The sequence below is a fragment of the Hipposideros armiger genome, unplaced genomic scaffold, assembly GCF_001890085.2.
Source record: "Hipposideros armiger isolate ML-2016 unplaced genomic scaffold, ASM189008v1 scaffold_320, whole genome shotgun sequence".
In the NCBI taxonomy this organism is placed as follows: Eukaryota; Metazoa; Chordata; class Mammalia; order Chiroptera; family Hipposideridae; genus Hipposideros; species Hipposideros armiger.
Genome location: NW_017731670.1, coordinates 1,901,433 through 1,919,068, shown reverse-complemented (window position 1 = coordinate 1,919,068; position 17,636 = coordinate 1,901,433). Strand labels below are relative to the sequence as shown.

General features: G+C 35.0%; 1 protein-coding gene across 1 annotated transcript in view; it reads right to left on the bottom strand.

Moving 5' to 3' along the window:
- SPATA16 (spermatogenesis associated 16) overlaps window positions 1–17,636 on the bottom strand; it is a 218,101-nt gene that overhangs the window by 120,123 nt on the left and 80,342 nt on the right. Inside the window, 1 exon segment of the mRNA XM_019660518.1 lies at window positions 3,385–3,474. Coding sequence (XP_019516063.1) covers window positions 3,385–3,474 — 90 coding nt within the window.

Here is a 17,636-nt window from a genome sequence, read left to right as displayed (position 1 = left end):
TCCTCTTGCTGGTAGGAGGAAGCTCTCGGCTTCTCTCTGTGAAGGATTAAACTCCAGTCTTCACTGAGAGCTGCAAGGGAGGATTTGATCCAAGCTTCAAATCTCAGGCTGGGACCCACCTCACAGCCTCCTGTGGGCTCTAGGTCAATTCATAAGATAGTGAGTTTGTCACATGACCAATGCATCAAATTTATAAATATTTTTATTTTGTAAAATGTAGTTTATTTAAGCTCTTTAGACAATTTTTAGCAATCCTACAGATGAATTTGAAGGGAGCAGGGCTCCAGGGTTCTGGGCCTTTAATTTCTCTCTGTTCTTCAGTCTGCCCCAGATTGTGCTGTGTCTAGCTTTAGGCATAAAGCAGGGAGCTGTTAAGATCATCTCGTTAGATACAAATTGTTAAAAATGCTATAAATAATTAAAATATATTTTGTTAAGTAGGTAAATTTGGTCACTCTCCAAAAATTGGGGAATCCTAAAAATGATAGTGTTAAAAGTTAAAAAAAAAATTCACTTTTTAAAATATTGGCAAGAAATCAGTGTAAACTGAATTTGCTGAATATTTCATGAGGAATATGTACAGAAGCAAATGTGTTCATATTAATTATTCAAAAAGATTATTTCTTAAAATAAGTTTTTAGTAAATTTTAAATTTGGTGACTTCTGTAAATTGATCATTTGGCAAATAGATTCTTTAGTGAATTACACCTTCATGAATGGGACTACTTCAGCTTTTTTAAGATGACACTGTGTTTAAAAAACTCAAAATAATTGCCAATATTTAAAAGTCCAGAAATTTCTTAGGATGCTCTGAATTATGCTGTCTCGTGAAGACTCAAAGATCTGCAACACTGAACCTACATTCCTATACAACTACACTAGCTGGACTTGACTATGGACACTTCCTTTGGAGGGGCCAGTGGAAGGGTGACAGCATGGCCAGTGTGCTCATGACAGCCCTGGTTTATGCCTATTTTCCTGGTATAATTTTTAGTAATTCCCACTTTCACTATTAAGAGTGTCCAGTTTGGGTCCGGCCGAGCGGCGTGTTGATTAGGAGTTGGCTGGGGATGCCAGCTCTGAGCAGCAGGGCCCTGGTTTGGATCCCACACGAGGGCCAGTAACGCTGCGCCCTCTACAGCTAAGATGGTGAACAACAGCTCGACCTGGAGCTCGGGTGTTGTGAGTCACCTGCGATGGCATAGGCTGCAGTGGGGCTGGCCAGCAGCTGGCGTGAGCTTTCGTGAGTTGCTGTGAGCAGATCGACTGCTTCACCTGGGAAGAGGGCAATGATGATACCAACATGGGCCAGTGAAGCGATGTTCTCCACAACTAGACTGAAGGACAAAAGGACAGCAACTTGTCTGTTCCTCTTCCCCAATTCCCCAATGCTGTTCCCCTCCCCCAATTCCCCAATAAAATCTTAAAAAAAAAAAGTGTCCAGTTTGACAGATAAATTGCATGATCACTTTACTTAGTGATTCCCAGTTCTCTGTAGTTCATACAACATCTTTTAGCTTATCGTTGGCCTCCTTCACACACCATCTGTCTGGTCTTTGAAAGCGTTTGAGTGTGTTATTCCTGCTCTACTATCCCCTGTATAGTTCATGTATGAAGAAATATACAGCTAATTCTTCCTCCATGATGGATAAAAAGGCTGTGCTGTGATTTACCCATTTAGTGTTACCTTCTATTTGCTTCCTCTTACACAGCATGGTCTTACCTAAAGACTCTGTGCAATGACGTCTGTTTGTTGCCTTATGGATCTTCTCTGTAGGAGGCATGACACTATCACATAACTTTACTATATGCACACACTCATATTTACCTTTCAACAAGGGTTGTACTAACAATTTCATGTAATATGTTCTTACTGAAAAAGTGAAATGGTTATTAACCACCAACTCGTTTGTTTGTTTGTTTGTTTAGGACAAAGAATTATTCTCACCACTTTAACTCAAATTGGCTGGACACAATTAAGTTATAATCAGTGATAAGCTGGTCATTTGGCTCTCCTCCAAACCTAAAAAGGCTGGATTTGTAGCATTGGCCAATTTCCAGAATGTAAATTTTCCTAAGGTTGCTAATTTCCCCTACTGCTTCCCAGAGTCTGTACAAGCTGACCCCAGCATACCACCAAGAGCTTTTTACTATGCAGTCTGGTTCTGAAGTTGCATCTAGCCTTTTCCTATTGGTCTTTTGATTAGATTATGAAGACATCACCCCTAAAGGAAAATCATTTTACAGAAAACTGTAAAATTGATTAACTGATAAGAAGAAATTGATAAAGACCTATTCACATTTTTAAAAGTGGACATAAACACACAGGTACATAGATGTGGCATGTTGGTTGTTTGACCGCAAAGTGAGCGCAGTTGGAATTCATTCTGCCTTCCATATCCATCATTTAATTGACTTCAGGGAACTCCTATCACCATCTTACACAAAGGGAATTCATGTCAACCTCATGGTATCATTTTTATTATCTACTTAAATTTCTTAAACTTCATTTTCCAAGAAGTGTTCTTTGTAAATGTTCCAGTGACAGCAGCTGCCTGCAACCTAGGCCCCCTTACCCCATCCCTGTTACTGTGGGTTTCTCCTTGGGAGTTGTGCTTGGAGGACATGTAGAAACCACCGCACTTCCTTTCTAGATTTCTGGGGCAGTAGGAATAAGAAACAGCATGTATCTGGGCATTGGGAGATGAGGGAAATTCTTTGAAAGAATTCATCAAAGAGAAGTCAGATATGATGAACTTGACCCAAGAAGAAAAAAAGCCTCAGTTGCCACAGGTGAGAAGGAAGTTTGAACACAGCATTGAGGCTGTTGCACAATTCTTGTAATTCTTTGCTGTAAGTCTAGGTTCCAGGATGAGAATATTAAGAGCTATTTCTCTAACTTTTTATGAAACATATTTGGGTGCAAGCAGCAGTACTTCAGGACACTTCTAACAACCCTGAGAGTTATAACTGATGCATCTCCTCTAGAAATGGGTTTCTGGGGTCCTTTTTATGGGATTGGATTTCATTTCCAGAACTCAAGAAAGAGATAGCCACAAAATTGTGTCATTACAACCAGGACCAGGAATGTACTTGAGAGCAAGAGGTCAAGTTCATTTCTAATCTTCCATGGAAGTGTTCCCATCATTGTCAATGAGCTCATGGCTGGAAGTTTGAATTTTACTAAGAGCTATGAACACAGAATAGCTTTAATTAAAGAAAAAGATAGTCAATAATTGTTGGTTTGACGTTTATAAGACAATAATTCTGGTAAAATCATATTCCATGAGAGAAATGGAAAGTCCTATTATGCTATTACCAGAAGCTGAGAATAAAATTAATTTAACTTGAAATAAATCTTCACAAAAGTTATAACAAACATACCGGGCAGCTTCTGAATATCTCTCCAGACATCTAAACACTGTTGCCTGACGAAGATGATTTCGAAAATAGGCTGGGTTTAAAACAATGCTCCTGTAAACAGTAAAAGAAACACAAATGTTATTAGGTTTTTAAAAGACAATTACCAGCAGTGTATAGGAATGAAATAACATGCATCCAATTTTATCTATTATATATTTTAAATGAATGAAGTCCTTTTCTTCCTGTAATTGTCAGTGAAAACAAATAAACAGGGATTATTGAAAAGCTAATTAAGTTTGCATGATAAAAGCAATTTTATTTATAGCACTGGAGATCTTCTATAGATATGACAATGACAAAGAAGTTGATTTCAAGTTATTGGGTTGTCAGAAAAGTCATGATGCATTTTTGCAATGAAAAACACAGAAAAAATACGTCATGACTTTTCCGACAACTCAATATAGTACATATAAGACGTGACATTATTTTATTTGCTCAGGTTAATAAATCAGGCAAAAAAATCACAGGCTATTTATGGTATGTCTACCTATAACAAAAGAATTTTGTTAGCCGCTGAATTGCGGTTAAAAGAAAGGAACTGGGTGACATGTTAATTTGCAATCCATAATTAGTTTCTGTGTCTTCCCCCAACTGGACGACTTAGTGGAAAGGGAGTGCTGTACTGTTGTTTAAGGACTTTGTTCTTGACCTTGCCACTTTTGGTAAGGCCCTTATTTACTTTGGGTTTCCATTTTCTCTTGAAATAACAAGGCTTGGTTTGTGGAGAAGATGATCTATCTCTCCTTACTTGCTAATTCCTCTATATTTTTGTAGTATTCTGGAGCCTCAATCTTAGCCCAGGTGAGAAGATGAGCATTTCCCAGCTGCCTTCTTCCCCTAAAGATAAACTGGTAGACATTTTTCTTCCTTGCTTCATTGAGAGCAAGGCACTGTTCAAGGCATTAGATATAATGAGGTGAACTAGACAGATGTAGTCTATGGCCCATTGTTGAGAGAGGAGACAGCCATTAGTGAAAGCTTATATTAACAGTGTGTGTTATGTTATCTATGTGGAATACAAAATGTTACAGAACCAACACAGGGTTCTTAAGCAACCTTCTTGTGAGCCTGTTTTTACAAGTTGATGATAATCACTTGGAATTAGTACATTATTGACATAAGTGGTTCTCAATCTTTTTTGAGAGATTCGCAGAGCTTTATGAGAATCAAATGAAAGCTATAGACTTCTGTCCAGAATAATGTACATAAACAATTGCCCCAAATTTAGGGAATTCATATGACCTGGGCTTTTTATGAACTCCAGATTTTAAAAATCATGCAGACAAAAATAGTTCCATTCCCAGAAATAATGTTATGAAAAGAATAAAGTAGAAAAGAAACATCAATTAGGTTCATGTAAAATTTAAAAATTATATGATTATATAAAATTATATGATGAGATAGATTGATTAAATAACTGAGCTCATTTTAAGCACAAATGAACAGAAATCAGAGAGGTTAAGGGACCTTTCCAAAATCTTACACAACTAGTTAGTTGAAGAATTTCAAGGTCGTTGTGTTTGCCATCTCTTGCCGTGATCACACTTTATATTCTGCCTTCCTGCCTCCACTATGCTGATTTCTGAATTAGATGGGCCTGAGCTTGTGATGTTTTCTTGTAGTCTATGATTAATAATTTGTACAAAAAAATATATCAATCCTCTAACAACAAAGTTTATTTGCTTTGGTGATTTCTGATTAAAATGTTGGAAATTTAAAGAACTATTATATGAGTTTATTTCATGTCCATAATGAATTATGAATATCTATGACTAAAACTTTATATTAATTCAGAAAAAGAATGTTTACAAAGCATGTTTATGTATTTTATCCCTGTAAAAATAGTCTTGTAAAAGTAGATCTGAGTGAATGAGAACAGAGCTTTGTCTAGTGGCCTGGGTTTTCCCAAGCCTAACCAGGATATTTTCTTTCACATAAAAGGTAATCCTTCCCTCTTACTTTGGAATCATTCATTCACTTATGCATATTTTGTAAGCACCTACAAATGTGATCGGACAACATTCATACTAAATACATGTGTCTAGCCTTGAACATCTCTTGCCCATGCTGTAGTATTCTGGCTTTGCAAAGCTCTTCTCCAAGAATCTTGCTCTGCCAAACTTCTTCTGCCAAAATGGATTAGACTGGAGGTGGTAGGCAGGAGTAGTAGTGAGGGAAAGGTTTGGTTAAAGAGAGGGAGGAGGGAGAGGAAAAGTCATTAAAGTGGCTTTTGATATAGATGGAGGAGGAAATTTTTGTGGGTAGTGAGGGTTGGTGAGGTAAACACTTTCAGTGTGATTTTATAAAAAAGGGTAGATTTTAAAAAAATTGCTTGTAATACAAGTCCTTTGTATGGTGTTGAAGAACTATAAATAGAGGATATGCGTTCAGAAATCACTATTGCTAGACTGGACTAGATTCTTTTAACTAGAACACCGCCGTACACTGAACCACATGAGCCACAGCTTTGTAAGAGGGACCCGAAGAAGACCTGGATCCAACCTACCCTGAGAGGTGGAGGTAATTAAAACAGTATGTTTAGAAATTTGGGAAGAGATATGTCTGGCAATTTATTATTTTTGACTTTCTTATAATTGTCGCAGCATTTACTGTGTGCTTGTAATATGCCCTGTTAGGTATTTGGCAAGGAAATGCTAGTGGTGATTGTGAAGCCTAGTTTTTACATTTTTATTAATTTATTTGATGCCTTCTAAAATTTATGTGCATACAACTTGTAGCAAAAATATTCGTTTAGCCTTTAAAAAATTCTTAGTCATTTATTATTTCATGCCATTTGGAGAGCTGTAGGAGGCCGTCTATGACCAAAATGGACAATCTTACTGGGACTGTAATGAAAACAAAAACAAAAACAAAAACAAAAAACCTACAATTATAATCAAAGGCAGAAGATCCCTGTGCTGATTGGTCTGATTTTATCAGAGTAAATAACTCTGATTTAGCTATGCTGATATGGCTTTTGATAACAAACAAGAATCATGTTAGAGAAAATAACTAAATTATAGAAGTCATTGAAATTTTGCCAGAAGAATTGAGATAGTGTTAGGAATGGGCTATGATTGCTTACTTGATTGACTAACCCTATTTTAAGAGAATGGGATCATGTAAAATAATAAGTCTTGTAATAGATAAAAGTTTCTTTTCTTTAAAATATATATTTTTTAATTTTTCAAATAGAGTTGACAATATTATATTAGTTTCAGGCATACAGCATAGTGGTTAGACATTTATATAACTTACTAAGTGATCCTCCCTATAAGTCTAGTGCCCACCTGACACCATACATACTCATAGTTATTACAATATTGTTGACTATATTCTCTATGCTGTACTTTACAACACCATACCTATTTTGTAATAGCCAGTTTGCACTTAATCCATTCACCTTTTTCACCCAGACTCGCAATCACCCTCCCATGTGACAAAAGTTTATTGTCTTTATCAACTTGGTCCCTGTGGTATATCTTATGCTTTTTATTATTTCTACTTGTGAATGCTTTAAAATTCATTTTTTTTTTTTTAAGCTGAGCCATCCTGCTACCTATTGGCAGCTTAGCGGCTGCTCAGCTCGGGCTGGGCATCAAACCGCTGTTGCTCAGAGCTCAAACTCTTGAGCGAGCTCTTAACCAACTGAGCCACTCGGCCGGCCCTTAAAATTCACCTTTTATGTTAAAGTTCACATAATTTGATGTCTGTATGCAGGCATGAGTATGCACTTGTTTTAAGTCCTAAAATTGTAATGTTGTGAAGCCAGAATATGTCTATTTTGGTGATTATTTGAGGTGTCTCAATTCAGTTGTTAAATTATTTATTCTTCTCTTAGTGATTTGATTTACGACTTTTATTATATACTAAGTTCATATGCATAATTGGATCAATGGCTGGACTTTGTACTCTACAATTTTTTTTTTTAAGATTTTTATTGGGGAATTGGGGAAAGGAGAACAGAAAAGTTGCTGTCCTTTTGTTCTTCAGTCTAGTTGTGGAGGACGTTGCTTCACTGGCCCAAGTTGGCACCATCATTGCGCTCTTCCTGGGCGAGGCAGATCAGTCACCGGTTTCTGGATGGCTGCTCACGGTGGCTGCTGGCCGCTCTCGCTGGCTGCTGGCTACACATGGTAGCCCATGGCAGCCCACTGTCACAGGGTCTGCAGCCTACGCCGACACCTGCGACTCATGGGAACCCAGCTCCAGATTGAGCTGTTGTTCAGCATCTTAGCTGTAGAGGGCAGTGTCACTGGCCCTCATATGTGGGATCCGAACCGGGGCCCTCTGGCATCCCAAGCCAGCTCTTAACCAACATGCCACTCGGCCGGCCCTGTACTCTACTCTTTTGAACTGTCTGTTTCTGTGACAGAAATTAATTGTTTTAATTATTGTCATTTTAAAATACACTTTGATTTCTGGAAGGAAAAGAATTGCCTAATGTCCTCTTTGTGAAAATATTTGTTATCTAATATGGCATATTTATTCTTCCTGATGAACTTTATAATCTTCATTTTTTAAAGCTGCAAAAAACAGCACTTTGTGGTTTTCGTTGGTGGTAAAATACAGGCATTAGATTAATTTTAGGAAGAAGAGATATTTTTATACTATTGTCTTCCTATCCAGGAATGTGACATTTCTCTTCTTAATGCAAATATTTTTTATGCCTCCTAGTCATATTTTTCTTGTTAATTCTTAAATTTTAAAATTATATGTGAGAATGCAGATGTATATATGTATATGTATATATGTAAATATGTATATGTGTGTGTGTGTGTGTGTGTGTGTGTATATATATATATGTGTGTGTATATATATATATGTGTGTGTATATATATATATATGTGTGTATATATATATGTGTGTGTATATATATATATGTGTGTGTGTGTGTGTGTGTGTGTATATATATATATACCTTACTACTCAAAGCATGATCAGCAGCACCCGAATGCTCATTAGAAATGTAAAATCTTGTTCCCCATCCCACAAATCTACTGAGTCTGCATTTTAACAAGACCTTTGGATGATTTGTTGTACATTAAAGTTTGAGAAACACTACCTATATGCATAATAAAAATGATTTTTTTTCATTATATTTCCTAACTTATTGTTAACAGACATGTACTTCAAAAGTACTTATTTTTCATCCTTATGACTTAATATTGTAATAATTTAGTTTTATTTATATCATCTGTAAATAATTATGTGGGTATGGCTTTTCAATATTTACATCTTCTTTTAATCTTACTGCATAGGCTAAAATTTCAAAAAAGTAATTTAAAGAAATTAGGTGGTCTAGGGATGCTTCAATATTTCACTGATAATTTTGAGTATGAATTGATTTGAGAAAAATTTATTATTTTTCAAGAATTAATATCAGAAATAAACCTTGAGGTTTTCAAATACCCTTTGTATCCATCAACATGATCTTGTGGACTCTGTCTTTTTGGAATAATTTGAATTGATTACTGGTGTAAAAAAACATTGAAATTAATAAACAGAATATTGAAGTTAAAGATTAAGGACATGAATAATAGAACTACATTCAGGATAAAAGTGAACAAACATAAAATTAAATTTTTTTATTGTTCTGTGATTTTTAAAAAATATTATGGAAGATTTGAGTTGCCAGAGGTTTTGTATTTTTTTATCTTTTCAACCAAACTAATCTATTCATTTTATTTAGCTACTCATTCTATTGTTCTTTTTGTCTTTCAATTCATTCATTTCTACTTTTTTATTTGTTAATCCATATTTGTTCTCTCTGGATTTTATTTTATTGTTTTTCTTCTTACTCTTGACTTACTATTCAATCCATTTATGTTTCTTTGTAAGTAAAGAAAGCATTTAAAGCTATCAATTTTTGAAACTCAGTGTTGACCATATCCTTAAGAATGATAGAGTACGTTTTATTCTCATAGCTTTCCCCTAGTCTCTAGTTACAGATTTTAATTCCTCTTTGACTGAAAATTTATTTAGGATAACACTGCTCAATTTCTACAGGATAGTTTTTCTTATTATAACTTTTATTGTTAATTTCTGATTTACTACAATGTAAATAGGGAATGTGTCTTGTGTGTTTCTGTTTTTTGAATGTATCAAGAGTAATAAAATATGGAGTGTTGCAAATATTTTAATGGCATGTGGAAGAAATAATATAGTCCTCATTTGTAAGGTATTGTTAGTTAGAAACCACTGAAAGTGAATTTACAAGATTTTCAATGACCTAAATAAATTTTAAAGAAAATATTGATTTCATGTTTTTTATTCTCATCTTTATATTTATTCTTTAATTTTTAGAAAATAAACTTATTTTAGTACTTTAATTCAGTTTTATTGAGGTATACTTCACATGCAGTAGTATTCACCTTTTTAAAGTGTATAGTTTGGTGTGTTTTGACAAGTTTGTAAGTATCACTACTGTATTTTCCAACCACACCAGGTGGCAATGGAGGCATGAGAGTTTCCTACCTATTCCCTCAGAGAGACGGTGTTTGGCTTCTACTTCTCCACCAGCAGCCATGGATTTTTGCTTGGACTCTGTGAATGTTTGCTATCATTCCTTCGGGGGCTTAAGGTTTTAGCTTTATATGAGATTAGAGATCAGGGAAGCAATTTCTTATTTGGACAATGGTGCTTAAGTCCAGTACCCTTTACCTTGCTTGGTCATTAGCAAAGTAAATTAGCATTGATTCACCTTTCTGAACGACACCCCCTTGCTCTCCTAGTAAAGTGCTGACATGTTGTTTTAGAAATTGTTGGTAGATTTAGATAATGCCAGGCATACAGAATGTTTTAATTTCACCAAGCACGATATCCTTGTGGATAAGACGGTAACATTTATGCTGGGTAATGGCATCGTTCAGTAGATTATAAGTAGCTAAAAAATTGATCAATACTGTTGAAGTATAGCCTGGGTTATTATGAAAGAAGAAATTTAATGGCTTATCCTTAGCCCTTTTTTGTGGATAATATATCCATTGGTGATTAAGATTAAGAGATTGAAAGGATGCCTATGAAATTTCCAGATAGAATAAATTTTACTTAACAAGGAACTAGTATTACTGATGACAGAAGCTAAATTCAAAATGATTTGGTCTGGTTAAAAATAAAAACTTTATGTCACAAATTTAAAAAATCAGTTTTACAGGGATAATCACAGTTTGAGTGTGACCATGTGGGAAAGCCTGAATATTTAAACTAATCACAAGCTAAATATGATCTGACAATATGATAGCAGTACAAAAACTGTACATAAAATTTTACATTAAATACATCAAAGATATTGTATACAATTAATATATGATATTTTCACTGAATTGTGCCTTAGTCATACTTCTTAAATCCATCTATAGTTCAGAGCATTTGTGAGAATCATCATAATATTGGAATGTGTCTAGAGTGTCCATTGGATCTGGAGAACAGTGTGTGAAGAATATGGAATGAAAATGATATGTTTAGAGAGTTACCAAAGATTAGTGGAGACCAAGTAAATATTTTCAAATACAAAGACCTACCATGTGGAAAAAACAATAATTATTCTATGTAATACCAGATGAGGCCAGGCAAAAACCAGTATTATAAAGTTATAAATAGTTTAGTTCAATATAAGGAGAAGCTTACTAGCCAATGATGCAACAGGCTTTGAGAAGAGTTTTCTATTTTTGGAATCATTTAAGTGATATTTGGAATGCTGTCTGTCAGGATGTATAGAAGACATTCTTTACTGAGTGGGAGATTAGACTGACTTTTAACTATATTCACAAAAGTCCCTTATAATACATTTGTCAAGCACTGTGAAATGTCTGAGTTTTTCCCTACTTGCAAATTGACAATTTAGCATGACATAGTTCCATGGATGCTTGTAGAAGACATGAACCTCCAGGGCCAGAGACAAAGTAGGGTTTCTTACAGCCATGGCAGTAGCCAGTGTATCAGTCTTTTGTTGGACTGCTACAATTGCAAAGAAGGCCAGGTGACACCTTCATGTGCAGTACAGGAGACGAATGCTGAGCTTAGGGAATGTAGTAAATCTTTTACACTGGGCTGTAAGCATGCCTGTCTTTAGTTCTAGAGGGAGACACTGACTCCATCTTCCAAGGCTATAAGTAGACTTGCCTTTTCTTCCAAAGCTGTTTACCACACAATCTTTGAAAAGGTACTCTGGATCAAAGGCCATTCAGTGCGTTTTTTAAAGGACATGCAAAAATGCAGGAAGAGTCATAGAGAATTAATTGTCTCCCTACATAGATAACTCTTGTTCAGATATGCAAATACTTTGTTCTATCTATGCTGTTAACAAATGAAAAAAGGTTCATAACAAGGTACAAAAAATTAAAATATCACAGGAAAATGACAAAATACTTAATATTGTAAAGTGAATAACTACATCATTATCTAATTATATTTGATTCTAGGATGAGTTTAAGGTAGTCTATAGAATACATGAGGTTAAATACATGAGGTTAAATTAAAATAAAAATAACTCGCAAACAACAAAAGAAAAAATAGATAAATTGGACTATACCAAAATTAAAAAATTTTATGCATCAAATGACACTATCAACAGAATGAAAAGGCAACCAACCCATGGAATGGGAGAAAATATTTGCAAATCATATATCTGACAAAGGGTTCATATCCAGAAGATATAAGGAGCTCCTAAAACTCAATAATATAATAGTAATAACAATAATAATAATAATAATAATAATAATAAAAATAATATCTCAATTAAAAAACAGGCAAAGAAACAAGAATAGACATTTCTCCAAAGATATACAAATGGCCAATAAACACATAAAAAGATGCTCAGCATCATTGATCATTAAGGAAAAGCAAATTAAAACCGCAGTGAGGTACTACCTCACAATCATTAGAATGACTGCTATCGGAAACCCCAGACGGGCCAGCCGAGTGGTACGTTGGTTAAGAGCTGGCTTGGAATGCCAGAGGGCCCCGGTTGGATCCCACATATGAGGGCCAGTGACACTGCTCTCTACAGCTAAGATGCTGAACAACAGCTCAACCTGGAGCTGGGTTGCCGTGAGTCACCAGCAATGGCGTAGGCTGCAGCCCCTGCTGCAGTGGGTTGCCATGGGCTACCATGTGTTGCCAGCAGCCAGCGTGAGTGGCCTTCAAGCCGCGGCCATCCAGAAGCTGGCGACTGATCTGCCTCACCTGGGAAGAGCGCAATGATGGTGCCAACTTGGGCCAGTGAAGCAACGTCCTCCTCAACTAGACTGAAGAACAAAAAGACAGCAACTTATCTGTTTCCCTTCCCCCAATTCCCCAATAAAAATATTAAAAAAAAAAAGAAAACCCAGAAAATAAACAGTGTTGGCAAAGATGTGGAGAAATTGAAACACTTGTGCATAGTTTACAGGAATGTAAAATGGTGCAGCAGCTATGGAAAACAGTATGGCAATTCCTCAAGAAGAACTGAAAGCAGGGATTTGAAGATGTAACCGCATGTTCATAGCAACAATATTCAGAATAGCCAAAAGGTGGAAGCACCACAAGTGTCCATCAGCAGTTGAGTGGATAAAGACAGTGTGATATATACATAAAACAGAGTATTATTAGTCTTAAAAAAAAGAAGGAAATCCTTATACATGTTATGACATGGATGAATCTTCAAGACAGTATGCTAAGTTTAACAAGCCAGTCACAAAAAGACAGGTACTATATGATTCCACTTATATGAAGTACCTACAGTAGATAAATTCATAGAGAGAGAGATGGTAGAATGCTGGTTGCCAGTGGCTGGGGTGAGAGGGGCACGGAAAGCTGTTTAATGTTACAGAGTTTTAGTTTTGCATGATGAAAAGAGTTCTGGAGATTGATTGTACAACAATGTGAATGTACTTAACACTCCTGGGCTGTACTTTTAAAGAATGAGTGAGATGGTAAACTTTATGTTATGTTGTTTTATCACAATTAAAAAGCAAACAAAAAAATCACTGAAGGAGGAAAGCAAGATTAAAAGTAGGAGAGTTGAGATGAATCCTGGATGAGGTTAGTACACGAAATATATGTCATAAGATCCTAAGAGTTTGTTTGAAAAAGTGACTACACATTTTTTTCTAGGTTTGTTGGTAGCTAATGGAAAGAGGGTCATACAGTTTGTTTTAAACAAGCCAGTTGCTCAGTTCAAATATTTCATATAGTATAATCAGAAAGATCACCTTATCCAAAGATGCCCTATAATGTAACAATCTGTGTCCTCGGCAACAGATTTACAGAAATATCAGCAAGTGTTCCATATGGTTGCTTCTTAGAGCTTCTTTCAGCATGGGTTGTTGGCATAATACTAAATCTCAATTTGGTAACCTAAATTCCAGGGTAGACGGAAAGAATGGGAATGTAAAGGAAGCTTATGCAGCAGTGCTGTCACCACACAAAGATTTAGTGAAATCTTAGTGATTGTGTCTTATTTCATTACTTGGTTCACTTCAAAAGATTGATGATTAGAATTAAAAGCTAAAATAAAGTATAACAGTCCTAAACTTATTGAGAAGAATTGAGAAGTCCATTGCTTACTTTAAGTAACTTACATTGACAAGCGATACAGAACAATAGAATGACCAAATTTAATTTACATGGGAGAAATGGAACTATTTTATGAAGTATTAGAGCATAAAATTAGAATTAAATGCATTGGTTTTTGAAATAAGAAAATTACAGTAGATCGTTGTCAAATAAAGCACATAGCTCTGCCAAAACAGTAGCAAAGTATGTTTTTGCAAAAGCATAAAAGTAAAACCTAGCTCTTTAGGGAAACAAGAAGAAGAAATAATTTTCACATATATCTTGAGATCCCAATGTGTGTGTGGCATAGAAAAAAAGTTTAGAGAAGAAGCAAAACAGGAGAGTAACTCAAATATCATCCCTGATGTTTTGTCCCCAAATTGGAATTATTACATGTGGAAAACATTAAATATGGAATTACTCAAATGAGCAACAAACACCTTATTTTTTGATATGACCAAGAGTCAATGGAATAAATACTTTAAAAAGTATTTATTGCTATATTGTCACAATGCTGAAAAATATATAGTTAGAAGGGAGATGTTATATTGTCTGTCTTCTTTATAGAGTTAGTAATGAATACACATTCAAGAATGTTAAAATCTATGTTTAAGTATACTTTACTTCAGATCCTGAGTATGATATTTTTTTTTTGTTTAGAAAAATAGAAGGAAGATTAAAGGATTCAAATAACAAATGTAATAGCTCATCAATACCAAGAAATAGGAGCCTTTAGAATGAGGCCTCCTAGACATTTTAGTCTTCTATATTCTTCATCATCATGAATATCATCAGTTAACATGCATGAAATAATCATCAAAATTAAGTATTACATACTACTGGATCTTTAGAACTCTGCAGTGATATGCCTTTTGAGCAATGAAGAACATTTCTTTTTCTCTACGCTTCTTTTACTTTTATATTAGGTTAATTACTCTGTATCCTTTGGAGACCTCTCCATAATAGGAAGTAATGCTTACCAATAGTATTTGTCTTTATATATGCAACACCTAGCAAATGCCTGACACAGAACGGACACGCACTGAATGTTTATGGAATAAAGAAAGCAATGTTACTGAGTGACTGAACACACTCTTCCAAAGGAGCCACCAAAGACCCTAATTTTACCTAAGATTCTCCAATGAGATCTATACTTATTGTGACCCAAATATAGTAAGGGCCTCTCTCCATTGACTTTTGTAACTATATCCCAATTGAATGTCAGGTTTACACAATCTCATAATCCCGACTGTATGTAGATGTGATCAGGAATGGGACTCAGTGTATGTAAGCAAAGGATATAAAGATAGAAATAGATAAGTAGGCCCTTTGAAAAAAAAAACTTCCAATATAAAATTGTTTTCATAATTTGAAAACATGAAACGAATCCCACATGTTTGGAGGCTGTAATCGTGCTTTCTGATTTTTTTTCTCCATCTGTCAAATGCATGGATAGAGTAAACATGAAAGGGATTCCCATTTATTTTTCATCTACACTGAAATCCAAAGACTGTCCAGTAAAAGCTGTTAGTCAATCATTTGGTGAGTTCTCCCAACAAAACAGTCTTTAAGTAATACAGTATATCAACCTATCTTTTGACATTTTCATTTTTTGTTTTTGACATTTTCTCTTAAAAAATAATAGTGTTGGTCCTATTATCTTTTCTTTAGGATCCATGAACCAAATACCAGCTCTCAACTCTCTTGTAGAAAAACTATCAAGATTCAGAAACGAAAGATGTAGATGTAAAACCGTATTCATCTGTCTATGTAATATTGAGGGGGAGGAGGGTGGGGTAGTAATGGTGGTGGTTCAAGAACAGCATGACAAATATCACATGTTTCTTCTATTCTCTGTGTTACTTGGGTGGGATGCTTTTTGGAATGATTACTTTGTAAAGTACAATTAATAAATTCTCCTCTGCTCTAACCTACCAGAAATTACTTATGATTTATTCAGCAACAATTATTGAATATAAAGCATGTTCCAGACACTGTACAGTTTCTAAAGAAAAGAGCCAGAAGGATAAATACAAACTTAAATTAATATTTTGAGTAGCTCTATTGTATGGAAGTAAATTTTTCCTGCATTCTATTATTTTTTTATGCTGCCTTCAACTGGCAATTATGCAAGAATCTTTAAAAAATGAACTGACTTTAATTATAATGAATTCTACCAGATAGTTGCACTGGACAGTGAAATAGTATACTTATTTCTTTTAGAATCTGAGAACTAGAGGGATTTTATATATTATCAAGTATTAAAATGCCTCATATTAACATTATTATTTTTTGGTTTGAAGGCTAATAAATGACATCCAGATAATAGTATTTTACCTACGATAAAGCCCTATGTAGCCCCTACACCAAAGGAGAAATATTAATGTAACTCTCAGGCTTAATGAAGCGATTGGACTTCTGATAATTGTCTGTGATTTTTTTTATTGTTGAATTAACAGAATTAGCAAGATTTTACCACAAAGGGCACTGTATTTATGCATAGAGTGTCGATCCTAAACCTCTAGATTATATACTATAGTTTGCAAGTTTAAAGTTTGAATTGGACATGGATTTTGATTACAGAAAAAGATCTCAATGTTGGATTCAATGTTTAGTTACAGACCAAATTACCATGACTCAAAGTAATGCCAATTAGGGAAGTCTACTAATTACTAATACTATAAGTGAAATGTTGGGGTCGGCCGAGTGGCTCAGTTGGTTAAGAGCTCGCTCAAGAGTTTGAGCTCTGAGCAACAGCGGTTCGATTCCTGGCCCGAGCTGAGCAGCTGCTGAGCTGCCAGAAGGTGGCAGGATGGCTCAGCTAAAAATAAATAAATAAATAAATAAATAAGTGAAATGTTAATGGTTTCTCTTTGAAATACAGATGGATTTTCTAACATGTGTATTAGTCCTTTCTTTACTGACAAAGATGACTAAGTCTCCCAGTTTGACATCCTATTCTCTTTGGCTCAAAATATTGAGTCTTGTACCAAATAGTGTCATAGAACATTACTTTGGAAAGAATACATTTTCCAGATATCTTTAAAAGTGCTGCCATTTCTGTGAATATAATGATAACAGCATGTATTGTGCTTCTTTTGCTTAAAAAGCTATGTTAGATACTAGGCAACTAGCCCCCAAATAGGAATATTAACCCAACTGTGAACAATCATAAAAATACATACATAACCAACAATAAAGGCGCTGAAGCTTGAAACAGTTAAATTGTGAGATGCATACAAAGGAGATGGAAAAAACAAAATGTTTAGGAAAAGGGCCTGTGAAGACCGGAAAATAAAAAACTTGGAAAGAAATCATGAGCTATACATTGAAATGGTCACAATTAGGGGAAGTGGTAGCAAACCCCAACAGGAAGAGTAGCCTCCAAATGACTTGGTGATAGAGGATGCTGAACAATATTAAAAACTGCCATATAAATTTGCTTGACTAAAGTAATAAATGACAGTAGTGGAAGGCAGGAGCCTATTAAGGATCTGTTCATTAGTTCAAGGAATTTTAACATTATGGAAGAAATTACTAATGTTTCAGGGATTACTAAGCAAGCATATGATGGAAACATTTTTTTTTTTTAAAGATTTTTTTTTTTTTATTGGGGAATTGTGGGGATGGGAACAGTGCTGGGGAATTGGGGGAAGGAGAACAGACAAGTTGCTGTC